The following is a 24,742-nucleotide window of genomic DNA, read 5'->3' on the forward strand; positions in this document are numbered from 1 at the left end:
ACTCTCACAGGGCAGACGATAATGCTGCAACATTGGCCGCGCAAATCAAATCGAGGTTTTCGTTGCCTGTGTCCCGCAAAGTATAGTTCACTATCTCATTGAAGGCACAAACGTCAGTTGCGTGTTTTGCGTCATACCAAATCCCTTTGTTCTCTTCGCAATTGTTTGGCGCAAGCGTACTGAACCTGAAACGTTCGAATTCAAGCGTTTCTGGGCAGGTATTAGTGAAACGGCCGAAAACGGAGAGGGGTCTTTCTTACCGGGTTCCAGTAGCTCCGTGGTTACGTAGGTCATCGACCTGACGTGTCGACGCACATCGGACTCTAAAAGGTGGTTAAGGGTCTCGAGCCCGGACTTTGAGAGCTCAAATTTTACTTTGGAGAAAATGGATGGAACGCAAAGTTCTCTCAAACGCTTGTTGATACACGAAAATGTCTTAAGCTCGAAGCGCGAAAGGGACTCTACTATCTGTAGAATAATCTCGCTAGGAAGCAGAGCAAGCCAGGCGCTTCCACCGTGCAAAGTCATCTTGATATCCGAGAACACAAAAGGAACAGATGTGAGTCAATATCCATGATGGGACAGAAAAGGGCCTGAAATCAATCTTGACGCCCTGCCCTCACCGCCCCGTGACTCGTTCCATGCGGCCGAATTCCAGGGTCACCCAGTGTGCTTCTCGATTTTGCCAGACGAGTCTTGGCCGATGCCAAGGTCAACTGGGTGCACGGACGCTGAATGTATGGTTTGCATCTGGACAGTGGTGTGTTCCGTACGTCATCCTGACCAGTCGGTTTGGATTGATTGCGTAACTGCGCGTCTTGTCATTTCATTTAGCGCCCGGGTCAGTACCTACCCAGAATTACATTGCTAGATAACTAAACGTTTAGTCCCACCGTCGTGGCACGTGCCGATTCAAATGTTTTCCACGTCAGTAAGTAAAATCAGAAACATGACGATTATCCTTCGTACCATGTTACAGGGAATGCCACCAAGGCGTACAAAAACATTTTGAAGAGATACCCTTTACAGGGTCCTGGAAGAACGAAGCTGAAACGGCAGAGGAGGAGGATTCAGATCCTTTGGCCCAAGCAATATACGGCTCAAACTTGGCTCATGCGTTAGATGGGCCGGTCGATAAGGAGACGGAGAAGTACAACGATAAATGGAAGACACTGTTAGAGAGTGCTTCTTTAATCGTTATGTTGGTCTCCGAATGATCATGAAAACCTTCCTGCTCTAGGAGAACGATCGTCTTTATATGCCTTTCAAGTCGATTTCATCGACGCCAATGCCAAGCCGTCTTTCATCCAAGGAGCTTGATTTGAAAGAAGTTGTAGTAAGCGAGGGGCCCGGGACGAACAACCGAGCAAGCTCTCCTGATGCTCGCTAACGCAATCGACCGGGCATGGTACAGGCAGAAGGTCGTCACGCTGGTGGCCTTTGACCTGAAGGGAGCCTTTAATGGGGTTGATTAGACAAGCCTGGATATTCGCCTCCAGTCCAAGGGTATCCCCTCGGAGGCCGGAAGGTGGATCGCGAGCTTCATGAGCGGGCGCCAGGCTATCATTGGGTTCGACAATTACCAAACTGAGGTGGTACCGCTAGAAAATGCAGGGCTCGCACAAGGCTCCCCGCTGTCACCTATCCTCTTTGCATTCTTCAACTGCGATCCGGTCGACCAGCCCATCGACTTCCACGGTGGGGCATCCGCCTTCATTGATGACTATTTCCGATGGCAAGTTGGCTGGAGCGCCGAAAGAAACTTGGCCATAATCCAGTCAGAAGACATACCCCGGATCGAAGCCTGGGCCGAGGGAACTGGGTCCCCTTCGCGGCAGCAAAGACCGAACTCATTCACATTACCCGGAAGAGGAAAGAACAAAACCAGGGCCAGCTTATCATGAATGGCAATGTCATCAAGCCATCTACGACTGCCAAACTCTTGGGGGTAATCTTCAACCATGAGCTTCGATGGAAGGAACACGTACAGCAAGCCGTTAAACGAGCCACCAAGGTCAATATTGCGCTTGAGGATTGCGACAGCTTCGCCCAGAGCAAATGCGACAACACTACGAAGCGTGCGTCACATCGGTTGTCGACTACGCCTCGACCGTCTGGCATGACCCACTTCGAGACAAGATCCATATACGACACCTCCGTATGTACCGTGCAACGAGCGGCTCTCATCCGCGTCCTATCTGCCTTTCGAACAGTGGCAACAACCACACTTGACGTAGAAGCACATGTACTGCCAACCCACCTTCATCTACGCTACCGTGCACAGGACACCATCACTAGACTACATACCCTAACCCAAAAACATCCCATATGGAGCGCACCACATCGGGCCCAGAAAAGACGCAACAATCGTGGATCGTTCGCCTGGTTCCCGCTATCAGAACCCTTGAAAACCATGGACCTGGAGAGATTACAGGAAATTGAAATGATTGACCCAGCTCCGCTACCCCCATGGCGAAAAGAAGCCTTCTCGGAAATCGAGATTGAATGAGACAGTGAGCTTGCGATAGGAAGAGCCGAGACTGCGCAAGCAACCGCCGTCATCGTTGTATACCCAGATTCCTCGGGGCGACACGGCCATTTGGGCGCCGGTTAAGTTAGAGTAAGCACCGGCCCTCTCGAGCAGCATTCCTCGGCGAGCATTTGGCTTTATAGACAAGAGTGGAGCTCAGAGCGTCCTCATTGACTATGGGATGAGATGTTTGTGGGGACATATGGAGGGTTGAAATGCCGCTTTGTGCGGTGTTGAGTGACAGGACAGTGAAGTGAGGAGCCATCATCTCTGTGATGACCACCCATCTCAACGGCCGGAGCCTCAGAAATGAGCACGTTTATGTTGAGTTGCCGAAAACTGCTATTTTGCCTCATCGATATTCAACCTGTCCGACTGACAGACTGATCTCTGACTGTGTAATTGGTGTCCCTCATTATGCAAATGCAGGGCCTGAGAGTCAATTGTAACTTCCTTTCTGTCTTCCATAATAGCACCATGGAAGATATCGTACAGATTGTACGTCAGATCGGTCAACAACAAGCACATAATGCATATTATCGTGATTGCTATTCCCTCTTCAAGCTACTCCAAGAGCTCACAGAACATACGTTCACCGAACTACAAAGGCTTTACAAATTCGGCACCGAGCGCGCTCGACCAATTCTGTCCATCAACTTCTCCGAAATTTTCAGAACACAATCTGCAACCTTGTTGAAAGAGCATGCGAAGCCCAAGCGGAATGCGAGGAGTTCTGCTCAGTGAATGCATCACTCTCAGCGCGTTTTGTCTTCGAGCCCATCAGGAGAATGTACACCGACCCACAAGCCTCATAGTAGGGCAGAAGATGATGGTGGAACTGCTAGCCTGGCATCGTAGCCTGGGAAGATGGACAAGCACGACTGGCCACTCTACTATAGTGATATTTCCAAAGCCGGAATTTCTGTAATTTTATATATCCGTGTGAAGAAAACCATAATGTACTTTATGTACCACAGTAGTTCTCTCCGCAAGCTCATACACCATGTAGGCCCACCAACACAAAGCTCTCATGGATCAGACACAGCTATCAAGAATTTCCGATTACCACAGAATGTGTCCCATTGAGGCGAGCAATTTTTAGCTCCACCATCTGCTATCGGCCGTATATATAATTTCCCACACTCCCAGCCGAATGACGATCTACGGGCTTGGCAATTAGATGCAACAGCAGAAAACATGGACCAACCATATGGTTGAACAACCAATAGAAAAGAACACTGCCAACCATGCTGTGGTAAACATCTTAGCTCCAAGGGTAACTCCAACGCCGTAAGGCTGCAGGGTGTTCTTGACCTTGGAAGCAAAAACCCCATACATCACCGTGACCACAATTGTGGCAGTCGTAATCAGCATCGAGGAAAGCTTAATTTATCAGCATGTCTCTTCGATATTTGTCCAAGTATCACATACCGTGTAAAATACAGTAGATTTCGAACACGGCTTCCCCTTAGAACACTCACGGCTGTTTCTCGGCCCGTACCCGAAACCACACTAGTTCGAATTTGGATTTGGTATTGATCATCCTTGGCTCACAATGCATGTTAGCTTACCACTAGTCCTAATTTAGGCTAGTGTGATTCCGGATACGGGCCGAGAAACAAGCCGTGAGTGTTCTAAGAGGAAGCCGTTTTCGAAATCTACTGTATGGCTAGTGGAACATCACTGTATAACTGAATGAGCAAACTGATTTCGAGCGCGTCTGTACCCCTGTCAAGTTCATAGATAGGGAATCGTGATTTCGAATATCACTGTATAAGGTGAAGACAGCTGGATTTGAATTCAGATTCGGAGAGTGAAGACCCATTGTTACTCGACGCAAGGGGTCAGAAATGTCGGGACGGGCCGAGACGCGAACCCCTGAACCGCCCGACCGCGACGAACACGAAAAATCGCCGCCACGATTATTGAGACCGAGACGCACCACCAGACCGCGTAACAACTATGACCAAGAGCAAGAGATCGAAATCCAGCAGAGAAATGCGCGCTCTCAACAGAAGAAGAGAACCCGGGGCAAGCCAGTAGCCCAACGTGAAGCGATGACTTCGGACGACGCGTCGACTGAGAGCGACGATACGAACGCCGCCAATCTTGTGAAAGAGCTCGTGAAACTGAGGAGAGACATCAAACGGCGAGATGATTCGCACAGAGAGGAGATGCAGAAAGTGCAAGAAGAATTGCAGAAAGTCAAGGAAGAATTTAGCGCCGCCCTTGCAGAGGTTCAACAGGAGCTGCAGACCTTGGCAGAGAGACCCCTCCCCGAACCATGCGCGCGGAACAGCCACGATGAGATCCTTCGCGAAGTCCAATCCTTACGCGAAGAAATCAGCACCCCCCGCCCCCGCAAGCTCCCCGTCCTATGCAGATGTCGCCCGTACCCCCCACTCAGTCACCCGAGCAACATACGGACTCTCCCAACGTCGAACAACACACCAACCACTTTAACCGACACGCTGTACTGCACGATAGACACCTCGAAGATGACTGAAAGCGAAAGTGAGAAGGCATCCGCGGGTTCAATCAGGGCCACAATCGAGACAGAGATCCGGAAGATGGATGATCACACTCACTGGCGCTGCCGCGCGGTCACTGTAAGCCCAAGGGATACCAACCGGATCAGAATCGCGTGTCGCGATGAAGCCGAACACCAGCTAGTGAAGAAAGTGGCGGAAGCAAAGATCGGTGCGGGAGCCCGGGTGCTTCGGGACGAGCTCTACCCGATTAAGGTCGACAGCGTCAAGAGGACCGCAGTACTGGATGAGAACCATGAAATTCTGACAGGAGCGGCGGCAGCCATGGGTGAGGAGAACGAAACTACTGTCGCTAAAATGACGTGGTTGAGCAACAAGGAAATCGCAAAGCCCTATGGATCGATGGTCGTGTACCTAACCAAAGGGACTGATGCACGGAGGATCCTGGCCGATGGATACTTCCATGTCGGAGGAGAATCCGGGACAACCAGCGTTTTTGAGTACCGACCACGACCGGTGCAATGCTACAACTGCCAGGAGGTTGGTCACAAGGCATTTCCAATGCAAGAAGATCCAGAAGTGCGCAAAATGCGCGACGGAGGGCCATCACCACAGTCACTGTGATCACACGGTTCCGAAGTGCGTTCCATGCGGTGGACCGCACGAATCGTATAGCAAGAACTGCCGGAAACTCTACCCGTCACGTCATGAATAGGTCACTCCGGATAATCCAGCTGAATGTGAGGAAACAGGGAGCAGTGCATGAAAGCCTAATGAACGACGAAGATACTCAAAACGCAGTGGCGTTGGCGATCCAGGAACCCCAGGCGAGGAGGATTCAAGGCCGGCTCTTGACCACCCCGATGGGACATCACAAATGGACCAAGATGGTGCCCTCCACCTGGAGGGAAGGGAGATGGGCAATCCGAAGCATGCTTTGGGTCAATAGGGATGTGGAAGCGGAGCAAGTGCGGATCGAGTCGCCAGATCTGACAGCGGCCGTGATTCGACTTCCCGAACGACTTGTCTTTATAGCATCAGTTTACGTGGAAGGAGGGGAGGCGTCTGCGTTGAGCGACGCATGCGATCGCCTGAGAAAGGCCATCACAAAGGTACGGCGAGATACAGGGACAGTGGTGGAGATCATGATCACGGGTGATTTTAACCGCCATGATCAACTTTGGGGAGGGGACGATGTGTCCTTGAGTAGGCAAGGCGAAGCGGATCCGATTATTGACCTCATGAACGAATTTGCACTCAGCAGCCTGCTCAAGCGAGGCACCAAGACATGGCACGGCGGAGGACACAGTGGGGACTGCGAGTCGACCATCGACCTTGTCTTGGCCTCGGAAAACTTGACGGACTCCATGACTAAGTGTGCAATACTTGGGACCGACCACGGCTCGGACCACGACGCCATTGATACTGTATTTGACGCCCCGTGGCCGATCCCAAAGTATCAGGAACGGCTTCTACTGAAGAACGCGCCATGGAACGAGATTAATGCTAGAATCGCGAGCACCCTGGCCGCCACTCCGTCGGAAGGCACAGTACAGCAGAAAACCGATCGACTGATGTCTGCGGTCTCGGACGCGGTGCACAATTTAACTCCGAGAGCGAAGCCGTCGCCACACGCGAAGCGGTGGTGGACAACTGACCTGACACAACTGCGTCATATATATACATACTGGCGAAATCACGCTCGTTCGGAGCGACGGGCGGGGCGAAAAGTACCTCGGTTCGAAAGGATGGCCCAGGACGCGGCGAAACAATACCATGATGCCATCCGTAAACAAGAGAAGAAGCACTGGAATGAGTTTCTCGCAGACAACGACAACATATGGAAAGCAGCGAAGTATCTGAAGTCCGGGGAGGATGCGGCATTTGGGAAATTACCGCAGCTCGTCAGAGCAGATGGGACTACCACCGCTGACCATATGGAGCAAGCAGAGGAGTTGCTTTCCAAATTCTTCCCACCCCTGCCGGACAACATTGACGATGAAGGGATCAGACCACAAAGAGAGCCAGTGGAGATGCCGGCCATCACCCTGGAGGGGGTAGAACGACAGCTTCTTGCAGCGAAATCGTGGAAGGCGCCGGGAGAGGACGGCCTGCCGGCGATAGTTTGGAAGATGACGTGGCCCACGGTCAAGTACTGGGTCCTTGAACTATTCCAGGCGTCGCTGGCAGAAGGCTCGTTGCCAAGACAGTGGAGACACGCGAAGATCATACCGCTCAAAAAACCGAATAAAGAAAATTAATTACACCATTCCAAAATCATGGAGACCGATCTCACTCCTAGCGACACTGGGCAAGATACTGGAATCAGTAGTTGCAGAAAGGATCTCACACGCGGTGGAAACCCACGGCTTGCTCCCGACCAGCCACTTTGGAGCCCGGAAACAGCGGTCCGCAGAGCAAGCACTCTTGCTCTTGCAAGAACAGATCTACACGGCGTGGCGGGGCCGACGGGTATTGAGCCTGATCAGCTTCGATGTCAAAGGAGCCTACAACGGAGTGTGCAAAGAAAGATTGCTCCAAAGGATGAAAGCACGAGGCATACCGGAGGGTCTGCTCCGGTGGGTTGAGGCGTTCTGCTCGGAACGGACGGCGAACATCCAGATCAATGGGCAATTGTCGGAGGTTCAAAGCCTGCCACAGGCTGGGCTACCGCAGGGCTCGCCCCTGTCCCCGATCCTGTTTCTCTTCTTCAACGCAGACCTCGTGCAAAGACAGATCGACAGCCAGGGAGGAGCAGTCGCTTTTGTGGATGACTTCACCGCATGGGTGACCGGGTCAACCGCGCAGAGTAACCGGGAAGGAATTGAAGCAATCATCAGAGAAGCGCTCGACTGGGAATGGAGAAGCGGAGCGACCTTTGAAGCTGAGAAGACAGCTATCATACACTTTGCTCCCAAGACGCGTAAATCGGACCACGATCCGTTTACCATCAAGGGACAGACGGTTGTACCCCAAGCCCACGTCAAGATCCTGGGCTTATTGATGGACACGAGACTCGAGTATAAGGAACATATTGCAAGGGCCGCTTCCAAGGGCCTGGAAGCAGCGATGGAGCTTCGGCGACTTCGGGGCCTAACCCCAGCATCAGCGCGGCAGCTATTCACCTCGACGGTGGCGCCGGTCGTGGACTACGCCTCCAATGTCTGGATGCACGCGTGCAAGGATAAAGCCATGGGACCGATTAACCGAGTCCAAAGAGTAGGAGCACAAGCCATTGTGGGGACATTTCTCACGGTCGCGACCAGCGTAGCAGAGGCGGAGGCTCACATTGCCACTGCGCAACATCGATTCTGGAGACGGGCCGTGAAGATGTGGACGGACATACACACTCTACCGGAAACCAATCCTCTCCGCAGAAATACAGATCGGATCAGGAAGTTCAGAAGATACCACCGCTCGCCGTTGTATCAGGTAGCCGATGCGCTCAAGCATATCGACATGGAAACACTGGAAACGATTATCCCATTTACGTTAGCCCCGTGGGAGGAACGCATGCAGGCCGATATTGATCAACCGCAGGATTTCCAGACCAGAGCAGGCGTGTACATGCAGATCGCGGTCAGCAGCTCGGCTCGGAACAAGCTGGTCGGATTCGGGGTGGCGATCGAGAAACAGCCACCTCGGTATCGAAAACTGAAACTGAAGACCCTTTCCGTCACATTGGGTGCAAGAGCAGAGCAAAACCCGTTTTCTCTGCGGAGCTAGCAGCGATGGCACATGCATTGAACATGGTGATTGGACTGAAAGATTACAGGATTACGCTGCTCACGAGCAACAAAGCGGCGGCTCTGACACTAAGGAATCCTCGACAACAGTCAGGTCAGGAATTCGTCTACCAACTGTACAAGTTGATGAGAAAACTGAGGAGAAATGGCAACCAGATCAATGTCCGGTGGATCTCAACGAGTGCAGACAATAAACTGCGGGGTCTGGCCAAGGAACAGGCCAGAGCCGCGACACAAGAAGATGCTGTCCCGCAAAAGCAGGTCCCAAGGATGAAGTCAACAACACTCAATATTGCACGGTCCCAAGCAGTCCCCAGCAATGACCTTCCAGTGAACGTAGGGAGACACGCGAAACGAGTTGATGCAGCACTCCCAGGCAAACACACCCGGCAGCTGTATGATCGATTATCTTGGAAAGAAGCGAGCGTGCTGGCTCAACTCCGAACCGGCATGGCAAGACTCAATGGATATCTCTATCGAATCAATGTAGCAGACACAGACCAGTGTGCGTGTGGACAAGCGAGAGAGACCGTGGAGCACTTCCTATTTCGATGTCAAAAATGGACGGCGCACCGGACGGAACTACTACAATGTACCAACACCCACCGAGGAAATATATCCTTCTTCCTAGGAGGAAAGTCGCCTTCCGATGATCAGAAGTGGACGCCGAACTTAGAGGCGGTACGGGCCTCAATACGATTCGCCATCGCCACGGGCCGACTCGAGGCCACCTAACCATGCCAACGAACATAAATCACCCCCTTTCGCCGATCTAGCCCACCAACCACCTCGTGTTACAGATGGTAGACGCGCTTCAACTGCCGAAAATAGGATGTTGAACACTTGGGGAAGCGCCTTCAAGCCAGCCTACTAACAAAATTACTAACCCACGAGGATCCGCTGCGATACGGACATCTGAGATGACATATATTGCAAGGCTTCATGTATGGGCTCGGAGGAGACACAGTACTGTATATATTATGACATGTATAGTAGATCAGAGATAGTTGCCCTTTCGGCTTAGCCGCCGGGCGTTAATAAATTGTGTGTGTGTAGATCAGGACATACTACGGCAAGCTTTGGCTGAAGGCCAAGAAGAGATAATAACTGTAGTGCGCGAGAGCAGCGGGGGTTTCTCCATTGAACCCATAGCCACAGAGCCTAGCAGTATCCTGATCGGACTACCAAAGATGCATTCCCTTTACATGTACTAGAATGAATATCAACTCCACAGACCAGCGTGCCAAGGTCTTTCCTATATCTGAAGCGTATCTGAGCGGTGTGATACCGAATCCACCGCGGCTGCGTCTGCACAAGTATCAGCCCCATTTCCTCATACCTTTCCTCATTGTATAAGAAACAACCAAGGAGTCTGGAGCTGGTCGGCCTAGGGTGTGGTGGACCCTACCGCTAACCTGCGCCGAATACTGTATCGAGACGCATGTCCTTACTCGTACTGGTGATTCTTGGACCAAGACGCCTCAGCGATATTCTTCGGAGCAAGAAATTGTCGATACACACAGTTTTTAACCACTACCCTTAGCATGGTATGATGAGAATGTTGCAGAAAGCCTATTCATGAACTATCTGCGCGTTGGCTCTGTTAAAAAGGCAATTCTATCCCGCACGAAATTAAGGCCCAGCAAGTTCAACGCACACATTATTTTCAGACCGGAGATCCGTATTGGTTGGTCGCAGGCGGTTCCTGCTGACTAGGAAGCGGGACATTCGATTCAGAGAGGCTGAGGAGGATATCGTGGCCCTGAGTAGCCGGGCCCCTCTGCTCGGCCCAGTCTGCGTGTATCACCCCGGAGCCTGGCAAACAGGATACCAGTCGTCTGTTCTGGAGGGCACCGATCGTGTTCCAAAATCGAGTGGTCGTCGATACCATGTCCCCGTGTGCCTGATCCAAAACTAGCTGAATATCATTCCACGGCACCTGATCTTGCAGAGCGGCATTTGTGGACTCCAGCTGCTGGTGCACCTCAGAGATCTCGTGCCCGACCCGCTGACTGTCAGCTGATGCCGTATCTCTTGCTGCAATACCCAGCTGCAATTTCGAAGTTTCTTCGGCTTTCTCCGCTTCAAGTTGTTCCAGCAACTGGCAATGCTTGTGTCTCTCCTCTTCTCTCTCCTCCTGAGCTTTTTGAATCTCTTCCTCAATGATGCTAATCACCTGAAGACATTTCCTATGGGTCGCTTTATCATGTTTCGGCCTAGGCTTTCGTTTTCTCGTGATGGAGGATGCCTAGCATGTCAGTACGGAGTACATCAAGGTATGCCGCCAGGGCAGTGTTGGCCATGGCAAAGCCAGAAAATATGGTGGAAGGTAGAGATTGGGTACCGTATGCTTGTGCAACCCAGTCTCCGATTTGTGAAGGTTCCGATCATCTTTGGATCAAGACCGGGTAGACCGAAGGGGATAACACGAAGGTGCAGCACGCAGCTGTACTTCGTTACTGTGGTCTGCCTGTTCCCGAAAAGGCTTGTGATCCTTTGCCATGCTAGGTGTTCGGTCGTGTGGGATGAACAATGGCGCAACGAGACGTAAAAGGTTGAAAGAAATACAGACAGTGAGTTTCGAGGAGTTGACATTATATAGGAATATGCGGGAGCCCAAGCGCAGGACTTGAAACCGAATGAAGCCGCTCTTGCTCCTGTCCAGTAGGTGTGACGAAACAAGGATAATAATCCCAAGAATACTGAACACTGGGCGTCAGCGCGAACGCACAAAACACCTACCGCTCGATTATGGAGGGAGGATGCGAGCAACAGATCCGCACAAATATGTACGTTGTTGCATACAACCCTGTCTCATGATAGAAAGGACCAATCGGTCACATCCCTCCCAAAGTTTAGTGTTTAGACAACAATGTCATCTTTCAGATGCTTTGTGAATTTTGTCGACTTCCACGACTCTCCATTGGTCGGGCCTAAGAAAATAGCGGCCTTGGTTTCCCGAATTAACAATTCTCAGTTTCCTGTCCGCATACGTCTGGATTCCTCAACAAGCCGTTAGTTGAGTTTAGATCTGAATATTGAATGACCAGCATCGTTGATACTTGTGCCCTTGTTACGGGGGAAAGGCATTTCTTGCTGCCAAGACTCAGTAGTAAGGGTATCCGTCCAGCGTCCACCGTAACATAGACATGCCTGAGGGATAGGAACCTCCAGTGCTAACAATCAAGCGGCAGGCTTAGCAGGTACCTAAAAGTACCTTGGCATCGCGACGTGGCCTCCTGTGTCACATAAAGGATGATCGTTAGACCACCTTCCATGTTTTGACGGGCGATCGGATGTGTGTATGAGGTCAGTACGGTATTTGAATTAAAGTCCAGATTTGGACCGAGATAGAAGAATATCAACAGATGAGTAGGAGGTTAGCGACCTAGCACTTTAGGGAGAAAATGCCACGTCACAATTGCGATGGACAAAGTTGACTACCACATCTGCTGGGCGAAATCTTTAGAATGGACTAATTAAAACATAGCACTCATGGTGAAAGCACAAGCCATCAAAACCAATAATTTATGTTATAATTGTCAGTTTAAGCTACGGCATTGGCCCCGGCGTTTACCGTTTGCAAATTCTGGTATCAAGCACCCAGCTCGAGACTCCTATAGCTCACTTCGCTGATAGCCCATGTTCGCAGTTTATGAATACTATACATCACGGCACCGGTGATGGCTTGAATCTAGATGAAGTTGGTACCAAATTGTAAGGCATATCATTGGAGGTATACATTCACTGCTGCCTGTGACGCACGACAACTAGGGTATTCAGTGGGCTCTTAGCGCATTTCGATGTTTTTTGTCGCGTGTTCTCTAGTCAATCCAAGACCTCGTTCACTACCGCATGGATGCCATTGGCTGATGATTGGATATCGCGGGTGCCAAGTGCGATCTCAATTCCCTCCGTTTGCAATGAGTTCAATATCCGCCTTGCTCCAGCAATTCCCGCTCTCGCCTCTGTTAGCTCATCATGCAGTTTATTATTGTGCGACTGAAGAATTTGCATAGCGTGGCGGAGTTCATTGGCCTCAGCCCGGACCGTGTGACTTTCGCCAAGACAGTCATTCAGTCGGACACGAGTGCATTCCAACTCGATTTCCAAGCTGCTATTAGCAGCCTTGAGCTTGAAGATCTCTGCCGTGAAAGAACCATCCATTCCTTCACCGAAACCCTCCGCCTCAAGGCTCTGTCAGCAATGCAAGATTAATAAGGATGTCTAGCGATGCTCACCTCCTTTGGAATGGCGTCCGCATTTGACTGCGAGTTTCCCAAGGTGTGCGGGAAAACAGCCTCGATTGGACGACCGACCTCTTTGCAAATTGACCGGTAAAGATGGATGTTGCCGCTACTTAAGCTAGATTTGAGCAAACCAGCATTTGCGCTCGTGACGGACCAAGCGTATCCATCTTCAGGTCGCGGTTGAAGACGGACTTTTTCAGGAGCGACTACGATGCGAAGTCGGTCATCTAGGAGTATTAGCTGAGTTTATTGTCAGAAGAGGACCACAAATACATATATTGGCCGCTAGGGCTTCTCGACATTGTTGATTCAGTTTGAAGCGCTTCTCGTTGCTACGTTTAGGCATCGTAGGGTACATTAGCACTCAAAGAATATCAAGGGAATGGCGACGCGGGTATTTAAAATGTGATTCGAAACTGACCCTTCCGCCAAAACACCGGCTCAATGTAGGATCGATGATTCGTTCTTTCCCAGGTCGAAAGTGGTATCCGTGGGTGGGGCCCCACCAGTATCCCTTCATATTGGATGAAATGAAGTTTCAGATGAAACTTGGATTAGCTGAGATTTGGTTGAGAGTCTAGTATAACTTTTGAGACATCATGAACTAAGCTGGACTACTGAAGAAAACGTAACCTCAACTTCTGTTCAAATACACCTTCAATATTTAAGATTTGGTCGGCAAACGCTGGAATTAATTTGGTTGGGGCCTCTTCACGCTGCCAAAGATTTCTGCCTTCCAAAATGCCGGTGGAACCCATAATGACTTAATGCAGGGTCGAAAACTGATGCCACTGAGCAGACTATCGGGCTCGCCAACAACATTCCCAAAGATCCAGCAAAAGATTTGGAATATATATAATGGGCAGGGTTGGGTCGACTCCATGTCATTTGTGCCACCTATCTGTTAAAATTGCAATGACTCCAACAGCTCGCCGGCCCCGCCGCCAAAGACTAGCCAGCGACCACGATCTGACGCCGTTACTGTGTGACTCCTCAAAGCTTCTGCCATCAAAGATGATCACTCGCCATGCCGGTCGTAACATTCGCACTGACTCATCGAGCCCACCTTCTTCGCAGCGAGCCAAGAAGATCCTTGAAATGAGGATTCATCATCGATTCCATGGCTCGCACGTTACGTTCCTAGAAGGACAGCCAGGCAGACTCCAAAGAAAGGGTGCCAAAGAAAGCCCGCGCCGGAAGCGAGCGGTTTCCGAGCGAGAGGCAATTCGACTGAATTCGATGCGGCGACTTCGTCCCAAGCCCCGTAGACGTTGCTAGGTCGGACAAGGATAGGGCAGACATGAAGACCCAGGGGGTGGCATGCTGCAATCGCTAATTTCGTTCATATATCGTTGAATAGATGAAATTGACTTGCAAGACAATGAGAATGATAATGCAGTGCGTCATGAGGTAGCCCGTAACATGGACTCTATGTAGGGGATTGCTCAGCTAGGCATCCTATCGATTGGTATACGCAAAATTGCCAGTATACGAGAGGATATTTTCTATGCTTTTATGATGGCTGTTGTATACAATTGCATACCCAAGTATCTACTGTAGGATAGGAAGAATTCTTGGAATGGGACACATAGAACGGGCCAAAAGAAACGCACTGGGATTTAATGCTGCTTGTTTGCGTGATATGTGTGCCATTATCCGTGCCATTCTCGAAATTATATACATGAGTTCGATAGATGTTTCTACGCAAGGGTCTCTCAAGATACATACTTCTTAAAGCGTGTATCACCAACTTGTTCTGAGAAGAGATCATGCTGCTGTACATGTACTGGAGTAATCTCAAGGAGAGGGCACTTTACGTTGTAGCCAGAGTTCATGGGGCGTCATGTTTTATTTTTCTTTAGCTAATTTAGAATTGGAAGCGATCCGTCGCGTGATTCTTGTGAACATTTTATCTTTTAGAGACAGCACGAATAACAAACTCCTGGTTTCAATGACATTGTCCGAGTCACCCGTCCTGTGGTATCCACATATCATAAGTTAGTTGGAGATACCCAAGGATCCACCTATTTGGCTCACGGGATTGACTGCAAGGACGACCCCCAGATGGCGATGATGACCAGTTCGATCTGTTGAGTGTCAGCATTGTTGGTCTAACAGTATAACGTGGGGAACTGCAATTACCTCCAATGCAATCATCCATGATCTCCCCAACGTACCCAAGACGGCAATCACAAGCAAAAGAAGTGCCATTGCAGAGGGATGACACGAGATACACCGCAGCTTAGCTCGACCGGCGGTTGACTGTTGAAACAACCACCAATACCATGCAACTACACAAAGGTAGTCCGCGAAGAGAATATAGAGGCCACCCAGATGAGCAGAGCTCAGAAGGAAGGTTCCAACGAGGGAGACTGCTATTTTTGCCAAGGTTGAAGCCACAGAGAAAGAAGGGCATATGAAACGTAGTAATCGAGGTGTGAGTGGATTTTCGCGCTGCTGGAAGATTATGCGAATGTACTGCAGCATTGTTAGCTTGGAACGAAAACACTGTATGTGACCGAGTTCGGTGTGCTGTGAACTTACCGCTTGTAGTGGTGGGAATATTGGCGTAATCCAAAAGAGTACTTGACTCCATGCTGGAAACCTATTGCTCCAGAACAACCCAGCAAGAATAGCAAAGGAACTACAAGGCAAGACACACAAAGCTAAATCGACTTTATACCACCGCCAGTGTGGTTGGATACGATACAAAAGAAATAGCCTCCCAAAGTTGAGAAGTAGAAGAATAGTCACTAAGACGGACCTGATGATGTTTTGTGAAACCATGGCCATACTTGACTGCCAGCCAATGTTCTTGTTTGAACGAGGCCTTGAGATTTATATACCGAAACAGAGACATATTGGCCAGGTAATAGTGTATAAATTCCCAGGATGTCTTCATTTGATTCTGAAATTTCCTTGGCGAATAGCATACTAAATTTCCTGCGTATAGAAAGGAGCTGCCCTCAACCTTATGGCACTGAAGACGAATTGAGGACCCTCAGTTGAGGCTTCGGGGCAACATTTTTGCTGTTTTTTTGTGCAGAACCGAGAATAGATTCCACATCGAAAGCTTGCAGTATAGTTTCTGATTTAACTTGCATCGTGTTTGACAAAAGCAGTCAAAAACAAATGACTATCTGCGTTTGGCTTTATTAGTGATAGAGTGCAACCAGACAACATTTAGGAGGGCCAATCACAGTTGCAGCATCCTGCTTTCACATAGACATCGAGGAAATGCAGTAAGGTGATGCATACATTTATAAATGCCTAACTCAATTTCTGGAGAGCATTGCGATTCTCTCAGGGCTCAGCCCCCGGACCCATAGAAAAAGTGTGCGTTGGCTACAATATGCCTGGAAGCCTCAGAATGTTTTGATAAAACAGCATTTCATCTTTAAAGATGGCTGGAAAATGCCATAAAGTACACGGTGTCTTGAATGAGTACATCCCATAGAGCAATTTTATGCAACGTCGATTCTCCATGTCTTTCAGATAACCGTCCGAGAGACTTCCAACCGCGATCATGGTGAAAGCCGATGCATACCCAAGTTGTAGCAATGGTTGGGCCGGAAAGAGAAAAGCGATCGTGGGAAAAGCTGCTGTCCAGACCAGGAATAGACCAACAAACCACATGGAATCTTGCTATGTTGTCGTTATCTCCTTGTGGAATGCGCTGAAGCCATTCTGAAAGACAATGCATAGGTACCACATAGCGATTCCTCCACCAAAGGCAATGACTGCTAGAGCGTATGGGATTGACTCTTGAGGTGAAGGGAAATGGTAGATCAGGAACATCAGCAGATAAATGACAAAGTAGGTGGAGCCAAACATGCCTATCATGGCGCCAGTGACGCAGTTACGCAGGCTCCGGTAATCTAGTGTGTCCATTTTGTAAAGTCAGAGTACAAGGACTGGCCTTCCTGAGCAGCATTTTTCGGGCGAGCATATGGCTTTATAGACAAGAATGGAGCTCAGAGCGTACTCATTGACTATGCAATGAGGTGTTTGTTGAGACATATGAAGGGTTGAAATGATTTTGGGCGGTGTTGAGTGACAGGACGGTGAAGGAACCATCATATCTGTAATGGCCACCCACCTCAACGGCCGGAGCCCCAGAAATGAGCACGTTTATGTTGAGTTGCCAAAAAGTGCTTCCTTGTCTCAACGATATTCAACCTGACCGACAGGCAGACAGACCAACAATATGGTTGAACAGCCAAGAGAAGAGAACACTGCCAACCATGCTGTCGTAAACATCTTGGCTCCAAGGATGACTCTAACACCGTAAAACTGCAGGTTGTTCTTGATCTTGGAAGCAAAAACCCCATACATCATCGTGACCACAATTGTGGCAGTCGTAATCAGTATCGACGAAAGCTTAATTTATCAGCACGTGTCTTCGATATTCATCCGAGTATCACATACCATGCAGAATATGGCAAGTAGTCTGCTGCCCTTTGAAAAGAAAACCTTGCGACCAGCGAAAATCAAGGTTAATGTGGTTGCCACAAACCCAGAAATATACAAGTAGATCACACTCTGGGAAAATCGTCGGTAGCCGGAAATCAAACTTAGGTCAATCGCTGGAAGTATCTCGCTGAGCTTTATGGGTGTGGAGTCAAGCACGGCAGATAGATCAAAACTAAAAGTGGTGCCGGGGTCGGAGCAAACCATCTCCAAGCCATCCTGGGCTTTACAGTAGCCCCAGAGGCCAACCAAATAGTATTGAGGCAAATGCAACTTCAGGTCGTGTACCTGGGCTTCAATCATTCTGCTGGCAGCCGACGTTGCCTCATGGATCGCTTCGTTTGCGCTGGTATGGACGCTAGACGCCACACCTTCGACGGCATTTCTTCCCCCACTATCGATACGCGCATTATCGATATTGAGTGAGTCCCGAACTTGCAAATTATGAAGCTTTGGAAATTCTTTCAGGTCTACCTGCCGATTGCTTAGCGAATTGATTAGAATGGAAGTTTTTCGGGCGTATCTTACTTTTAAAAAGCGTAGGCCCTTCGGCGAGGAAGACGACGAACATCCGACAAAGACAAAAGATAGACAGACTAGAACCGCGACGGAAAATGACAATGCTGTGGTTGAAACTAGCGAATCCAATCTGCTCTTGGTGGAAAGCTTCGTGGCTTCAGAAGCGAGAAGCTAAAGGAGTGTATCTTAACCGAATAAGACTTTGCAATCAAGGGAACAATTGAGAACCATGTTGCATCGCAATTCAGGGAAGCATTTATATAGACTTTCAAGATATGGTAAACTTAACCCGTGTGGGCAGTGTTCGGCAAACCAGATAACTGAGGCCGGCGCAATTTTCCGCCTCGCCCTATGGGCAGTAGTAGATAAATGTGGCAGATAAACTACCAGCAGAATGGGAATCCATAATACATAGCTGATGTGAGGGCAGGCATATAATTGGCTGCATCAACCGCAGGAATAAGAGGGCATGCAATTACATGTGATAAGGTCGACGAAGTCAGATCTTCAGCTCACAATCATTCTCAGATAGGTTCAATAACAAAGCTGGTATAAATACTACTGCAAGGAGTGTCCCTCGACATCTAACTTGTCTCTCTCGTCATTCCATGCACCTGCTCACCTGTAAATCACAGGTGACTTGTACTGGCTCCCATCATGTCATTTTCCAGGCAGTCAGAAGTTGAACATTGGGAGCGAAAGTTATACGACTATCGAGAAAGTCATTTCAAGCTATCTGCCAGAGTGCACATCTCTCACCTCGTCTTCGAGACTGGGTTCAGAAGACGGATGGACGGCCGGCAGAATATCCGTCGATTGAAACAAATGATGAAGATGCAGGGCTGTCAACGCTTGATGAGGGACAATCATGTGCCAGTGATAGTTCCCAGGGCTCATTGGCAAGATCGTGTGCGGCTCCGACCTGGCAGTGGAATCATTCCTAGCTTGGACCTGGAGTTGGACTATAGATTGTGCGCCTACGACCACGAGAACCTCATTACAGCTGCAAGGAACTTCCTTGGCCACGACAATCAGTGGTTGATCGTAGATGTCTATCTAACAGACAATGAGGAAGGTGCGTTTGTTCAGCTTCAGCTCTCAGAGATCCCGGTTGATAATTTTCTAGTGTCACCAGACAACCACAGAAATGAAGCAGAGTCTGTTCGACACAAGTTCATTCAATCGCTGAAGGAGCGATATCCAAACGACAATCGCCCACCCGACGGACTGATCTACGAGCGTATCATCCATTACGGGGGCCATCTCGACCCACCAACGGATCCACTCGCTGCGAATAACTGGTGGGCTGTACTGGAGGCCCTCGCGGGAAGCAAGAAAGGAAAGTATTTGAAGCAATTTTTCAAACACGAGACCTTACACCAAAAGCTAAATTCTTTGCTCATTATTCCGGGTCTCTGGGGAGGGATGCGGATTGGGCTACTTCATAAACTGACAGCCATGCATTGCGACGAGGTAAATTTACTCTGAACCACAAAGCCAGTTCCATCTCAGCTAACTTGATTGCAAATCTAGCCAGTAGCATGCTACTGGGAATTGGTCTTCACCACTTTTTCGAGACTGGTTGGAGGAAGAGACGAGCTTTTATTGCTGATTGATGGAGTTACGGTCGAGCTGCTTCAATCTCGCGTCCCTAAATTATCTAGTAAAGATTTGAACTCCTTGCAAGTCGAGTTAGAGGAGGGCCGGCTTTTTCCGAACTTCTCGGAAGAGGCTCGGCAGGACATATGGGCGCGTTTGAAAGAGATCGATTATCCAATTCCAACCTTGAAAACATTTTTCAAAGATCGGCTCTATCTTGAGGTGGCTCAAAGTGTCATGAAGAGACTGTTCGTCCAGCCGCGAAGGGAAAAGATTACCATTGACCAGGGTGTGTATGGGAAGTATGACACTCCGGTTCCCGTCTCGATGGCGCTGAGACAGGAATGGTTAGGATCCGACCTGCTCGAATTTTGGCGCTTCAGCTTCCAGTATGGATTTGAAATGACCGATCACCAACGCCTTAAATGGCCGACAGACGCTGATCCCGAGGATATGCTTGATCGAAGAAGCTCCGGATCGTCTTTCCCCCCAAACAGGAAATATGGCGCCATTTCTTTACACTGGTGAGAGCGAGAGGTTTCCAAGCACCCGTCACAGACGACACGTCATTTGCAACAGGGGAGCTACCTTCCTCTAGAGTGTGCGAATACCCAGAAGACTCAGCCGAAGAAATAGAAGTTGCGAAAAGATGTGGAAAGCCGTACTCGAATACTGTCGAGGCAGATCGATTCGCTTTGTCTGCAGAGTCGCTGCGGCAAAGTCAAGCCTCGGTTCGAGTGACGGCGGGGTTTCTCCGACAGTCTGTTTTTAAGGCGTTCTTTGGCTATCTGTGGAATACCAATAGTCAAATGGCCGGTGGTGATCCTCCTGACGACAACATTGAAGTTCACCATCGCGGCGAAAGGCCGACTACCGCAAATGTTGGTCGGGCCATGATGGCCACAGACGGCATGGACGTGGATCCTGGGAGCCTCAGGCCAAACCCTCTCGTCACCTCAGCAGCGCGGACGCATAATGCCGCGGCTACTGCTTCACCAGCTGACATACTGCCGCCGTTCGGTGTCATGACCATCACGGTTGGAGGAACTACACGAATATTAGACCTACCAATCCACGACTCATTTATGAAAGACTTTTCGACTGGTCTATTCAACAACAACTTCAACGTCCAGACCGATGAGAGGGAAAAGCGATCCATTTCCCCATATACGTGCTACTCTCATTATCGGCACAATCCGTCGTCGGTGCTACACGCCATTTTCAGACAAAATGAGCATACTACCTACGCTATTGCACCCTCGCAAATCGGCGCTGGGAGCAAGAGAAGGATGCTTGATGAAGACGAGCAGATGGCTAGAGCGGAAATATGGTTACAGGAGCAAATTGCGTGGCTTTCGGATCCGCGTAACGGCGACGAAGGCCTTTGACGGGAAAGGAGGTATCGGATTCGGGTTTCACCAAGGCCTTGAAGAGGCTCACGGTATAGAGGAGGCCTCGTCTGGTAGAGATGGTATGAGTGGGGCATGTTAAAAATTCATATGTTAATGATCTATCATATCTCGGAGCATGTTCATCTAAACGGCAACGTTTTAGCTTGAAGCGAGCAAGCCTATGGTATCTATCTTATATAGTGCTTAGGAATAGATGATAATGCACTTCTTGATTTATTGGGAAGCGTTGTGGTTCGATTAAATAGAATTAGACATATGCTTGGTGTCCGGCACTGATCGTTATTTATATTTTACAGCCTCACACATTAGATAGTAAGTTCCATAGCCCGAGGAATCTCAATGGCTTCAACTATTCTCTGATTTATATACTCTTCTTCCATTCAACACATAGCGTCATACTTGTAGTTCACTCTCTGGCCACCATCAAAGGTTCTACACCACATGGCGTCGCTTCAAGTTTAACAAGTGAGGTGCTGCCTCTTTTATCTCAATGGACTATGGTACACTCCGCCGACTCAAATACCTTTGCTGACCCAGAGGCGCAATGACAAAGACCACCCTCACGATGGTCCGCCTCCCTAAATATATAATTAGACAACACAACTTGAATTCCATATCAAAGAGTGGCTTACTTGATGAGGCAGGTATTCAGGTCGAGTTCCCCAGAACCCTTCGGCGAGGGTATTGTGGTGGGGCCATGTGTCTCGCTAGGTGCGCTTGGGGATGCCGAGATGCTCGCAAAGCTTGATATATTCGGGAGCTCGCAGCTAGAGCTCGCAGTATGGGTAGCAGACCCGGTACTCTCGGTATTGGTGCTTGTCTGTTGTTGAGTGCTTTCGGGTCTCGTAGTCTCTTTATTCAGAGGCAGCGATTGGCATGAACAATTGCCTTGCTGTTGCGAGGGAACCTCATCACCAGCTGCCCTTTCTGCATGTTGCCTCACCGAAGCCATCAGGGGAAGTTGACCGTCCAGGGAGACTGCAATACTACGACAATCGATGGAAGGACCATCAACACCTGTAAAGATTAGCAGTCAGGTATAATGCGAGGGTAGTGTGATACCTACATCTACTGAGTGCGCTTTCCATCTCAGCCTCGCAGTCAGGCGACAAGGAAACTGATTGCGTGTGTCCAGAAGTTGAAAGCGTGGCATTCAAGCTTCCTCCCATAGCTTGGTGCCATGAGCTGACTGTATTACATGTAGATTGAATTAGGGGCCGAAGATCAAGGGCTTGAACTTGACCGAGGATAGCGATGACTGTAAGCAGAGACCTGAACATGATCAAACAACTTTGGTATCCAAAGACCCGGCTTTGGCGGGTGGTGCTGCGAAGCGCTTTTATATCATCAAGGTTCGATGAGCATATTTCTGAGGCACCAATTTATCTAGGAGGCGTGGCAATCCTATGAAAGTAAAAGAAATCGAGAATAACGACGGGTGGTGCATCATTATGTTGGCATCACTGGCATCAAAGTAATGCCGTTGACATTGAAAATTGATGTCAGCGGGAGAATCAACTTTTAATTTTGGGACAGCACATTTGTGCCCGTATAGCTCAATTTAAGGTTCCCTGCGTGTGAAGCTATAACTTTAGAAATATACCATTTCCAAGACCCAAGAGATATATATTACCCTCGATCTCCCCCTCTTTAACGGACTTTGTCTATTTCCAGTTAACGTGATGAGGGCCGGTATAGATTCTGCTAGCATTTTGTTACTGCTTCTCGCCGTTTTAGTCGTGAGTGGTTGCACATTCGCTCTGCATTATGCGGGTTTCATATACTGACTTTCGATAGGTCGCAAGGCCCCATGATGACCCGATCCACACAGCAACATCCACCCATCCAGTGCGATCCCCAGAAAGCGCATCCGCGACCGTGACCCGCTGACGTATTTTCTAGTATCATTCTTCGCCAACATTCCCACTGCCGAAACTACCGTACGAAATGATCATAGAGGTCGGTCCCTATCATTGATTGTTTACAAGTATCTAATGGTCGCAACAGCAAACTCCGGCTTGTGTATATTCGCACGGAATTGCTTACATGGACGCTACGACGGAGAACATTGACCACTTGAGCAAAGTCAGCGAAACCTCGTGCAACGTTGATGCTGGAAATTGTCATCGTCTGTCATATGCCAACCTATCTGGTATATTCCTTTGCAACTATGTAAGTACTCCAAACTTCAAGCCAAATAGGGCTCCGTGCTGACGGCACTAAGAGCCTCGAGCGCATCTCAACAAACTGTGGAAGCCTTGTGCCCCTGGCGACAAAGGTTCAACAAACATGCCAGGTAGACAACTTTTATACGTTTGGAATAATCGGCGCCTCTTCTCAAAACGCGAGTGACTCGATTGACTTTCACTTGGTAGTTGCGGGCGAAACCATGGGTATCCTATAGAGTAGTTCAGACCTCACGACCTTGCCACTAAGTCGGATTGGTATTCGGGGTGGACCAATTAAGGTGCTGCCGGAGCGTGGCACGGACGTGATTCACATTTTCGTATGTAGATTCTTATAGAACTCTCAAAATTAGGGAGCTGTTTTTCCTATGGACGCGCTCGAAATAAGTTTCACCAATTTGTTCTCTTTGATTGCTTCTCCACCTCTATTTTTATTGACGATAGGCCTAATGTAGCTAGTGAATATTTATTGCCCTTTTCCTATTCGATAGTATTTGATGGGCTAGGCCAGATGTAGGCCGAGGTGGTCTGGCCAAGACTTAGGAAAGAACCAAAGAGAATAAAATGGTGAAGGAATTTCGAGCGGACCTGTAAAGCTCGTGCGTTAGTAATGCCCTTTCTTCAAAGTATTGAAGGCTATCGCTACTCAAGAAGCTTCTTATAATGCTTGGAATAGCATACGCCGCGTTGCATTGTAAAATCGTTGAAAACCAGTACCACCCTTAACTCAATCATTGTGCTCATGCTTACTACATGACTGATGAGATAATACTTCGACAGCACTTCCTCCTAAAATAGCAAAAAAGCATAAAACAAATAATCTCACGCGCGTAAGGAAGGAAATCGGTCAATTAACAGAGCGGTCAACCCCGGAATATTCACTCTATTTCCATCAACTGGCCCCTCACTGCATTTCTCGAGATAATACTGAACCAACAAAGATCCAATCAAACATACCCGCCTCGGGGATAGCTCATTTTTAGTCATCTCCTGCTTGCACACAACTGCCTTTGATGAACTGTTTCGAGATGTCAGTTCTTCGAGCTCTGCTTGTAAGAATGACAAGTGCGCACGAAGACGCGAAATCCGGTTTGAATTTCGATAAACAGCCCGACTCAGTCGTTTCAATTTGGGCCAGCCTCGTCTCTTCAGAGTTTCAATTTTGGTCAGGATTTGACCTGTACCCAATAGATTTATTAATGGTACCCGAGATTGCTTGGCAGGGAACGTAATCTTATAATCATCCCTCTTTCGCTGAAGCGCCTGTTTAGACTGCAATTGAGCCAACAGATGCGATAGCATGGTCGTTTTGAATATTTGGTATTGTTGCCATCGATGTTCCCACCGGCCGCTCCACTTCATTCTCGACGGCGGCAGTGATACGATGAGTTGGGGAGGTGCCCCAAAAGAGTAGAACCAACAGGATCATGCAACTGATACAGCATTCATCGGAGATTTGGTCTCGTCCATCTGGCGACACTTTTGTTTCTATAGCTTTGCCGGGATTTTGGCTAATCAATTGATGCCCAGAAGTCATGACC

The 24,742-nt window shown here is 49.0% G+C and overlaps 7 protein-coding genes across 7 annotated transcripts; 4 read left to right on the plus strand and 3 right to left on the minus strand.

Moving 5' to 3' along the window:
* Positions 1–4: 4 nt before the first annotated feature.
* On the minus strand, positions 5–528 carry N7489_004826 (F-box protein; the record flags this gene model as incomplete). The annotated part of the gene is made up of 2 exons (XM_056710578.1): positions 5–210; positions 261–528. 2 exons carry the CDS (start codon positions 526–528, stop codon positions 5–7), a joined length of 474 nt encoding a protein of 157 aa, XP_056568999.1.
* Positions 529–949: 421 nt separating this feature from the next.
* On the plus strand, positions 950–1,217 carry N7489_004827 (uncharacterized protein; the record flags this gene model as incomplete). Its single annotated transcript, XM_056710579.1, has 2 exons — positions 950–995; positions 1,030–1,217. 2 exons carry the CDS (start codon positions 950–952, stop codon positions 1,215–1,217), a joined length of 234 nt encoding a protein of 77 aa, XP_056569000.1.
* Positions 1,218–1,544: 327 nt separating this feature from the next.
* On the plus strand, positions 1,545–2,509 carry N7489_004828 (uncharacterized protein; the record flags this gene model as incomplete). The annotated part of the gene is made up of 2 exons (XM_056710580.1): positions 1,545–1,777; positions 1,804–2,509. The coding sequence occupies 2 exons, from the start codon at positions 1,545–1,547 to the stop codon at positions 2,507–2,509; spliced, it is 939 nt and encodes a 312-aa protein (XP_056569001.1).
* A 498-nt stretch (positions 2,510–3,007) lies between these two features.
* N7489_004829 (uncharacterized protein) lies at positions 3,008–3,274 on the plus strand (the record flags this gene model as incomplete). Its single annotated transcript, XM_056710581.1, has 1 exon — positions 3,008–3,274. The coding sequence occupies one exon, from the start codon at positions 3,008–3,010 to the stop codon at positions 3,272–3,274; it is 267 nt and encodes an 88-aa protein (XP_056569002.1).
* A 9,319-nt stretch (positions 3,275–12,593) lies between these two features.
* Positions 12,594–13,361, minus strand: N7489_004830 (uncharacterized protein; the record flags this gene model as incomplete). Its single annotated transcript, XM_056710582.1, has 3 exons — positions 12,594–12,953; positions 13,007–13,242; positions 13,289–13,361. The coding sequence occupies 3 exons, from the start codon at positions 13,359–13,361 to the stop codon at positions 12,594–12,596; spliced, it is 669 nt and encodes a 222-aa protein (XP_056569003.1).
* A 569-nt stretch (positions 13,362–13,930) lies between these two features.
* Positions 13,931–14,293, plus strand: N7489_004831 (uncharacterized protein; the record flags this gene model as incomplete). The annotated part of the gene is made up of 1 exon (XM_056710583.1): positions 13,931–14,293. One exon carries the CDS (start codon positions 13,931–13,933, stop codon positions 14,291–14,293), a length of 363 nt encoding a protein of 120 aa, XP_056569004.1.
* A 2,367-nt stretch (positions 14,294–16,660) lies between these two features.
* N7489_004832 (uncharacterized protein) lies at positions 16,661–16,906 on the minus strand (the record flags this gene model as incomplete). Its single annotated transcript, XM_056710584.1, has 1 exon — positions 16,661–16,906. The coding sequence occupies one exon, from the start codon at positions 16,904–16,906 to the stop codon at positions 16,661–16,663; it is 246 nt and encodes an 81-aa protein (XP_056569005.1).
* Between the last annotated feature and the right edge of the window lie 7,836 nt (positions 16,907–24,742).

This window comes from Penicillium chrysogenum (genome assembly GCF_028827035.1).
Source record: "Penicillium chrysogenum strain IBT 35668 chromosome Unknown utg000002l_segment0_segment0, whole genome shotgun sequence".
Lineage (NCBI taxonomy): Eukaryota > Fungi > Ascomycota > Eurotiomycetes > Eurotiales > Aspergillaceae > Penicillium > Penicillium chrysogenum.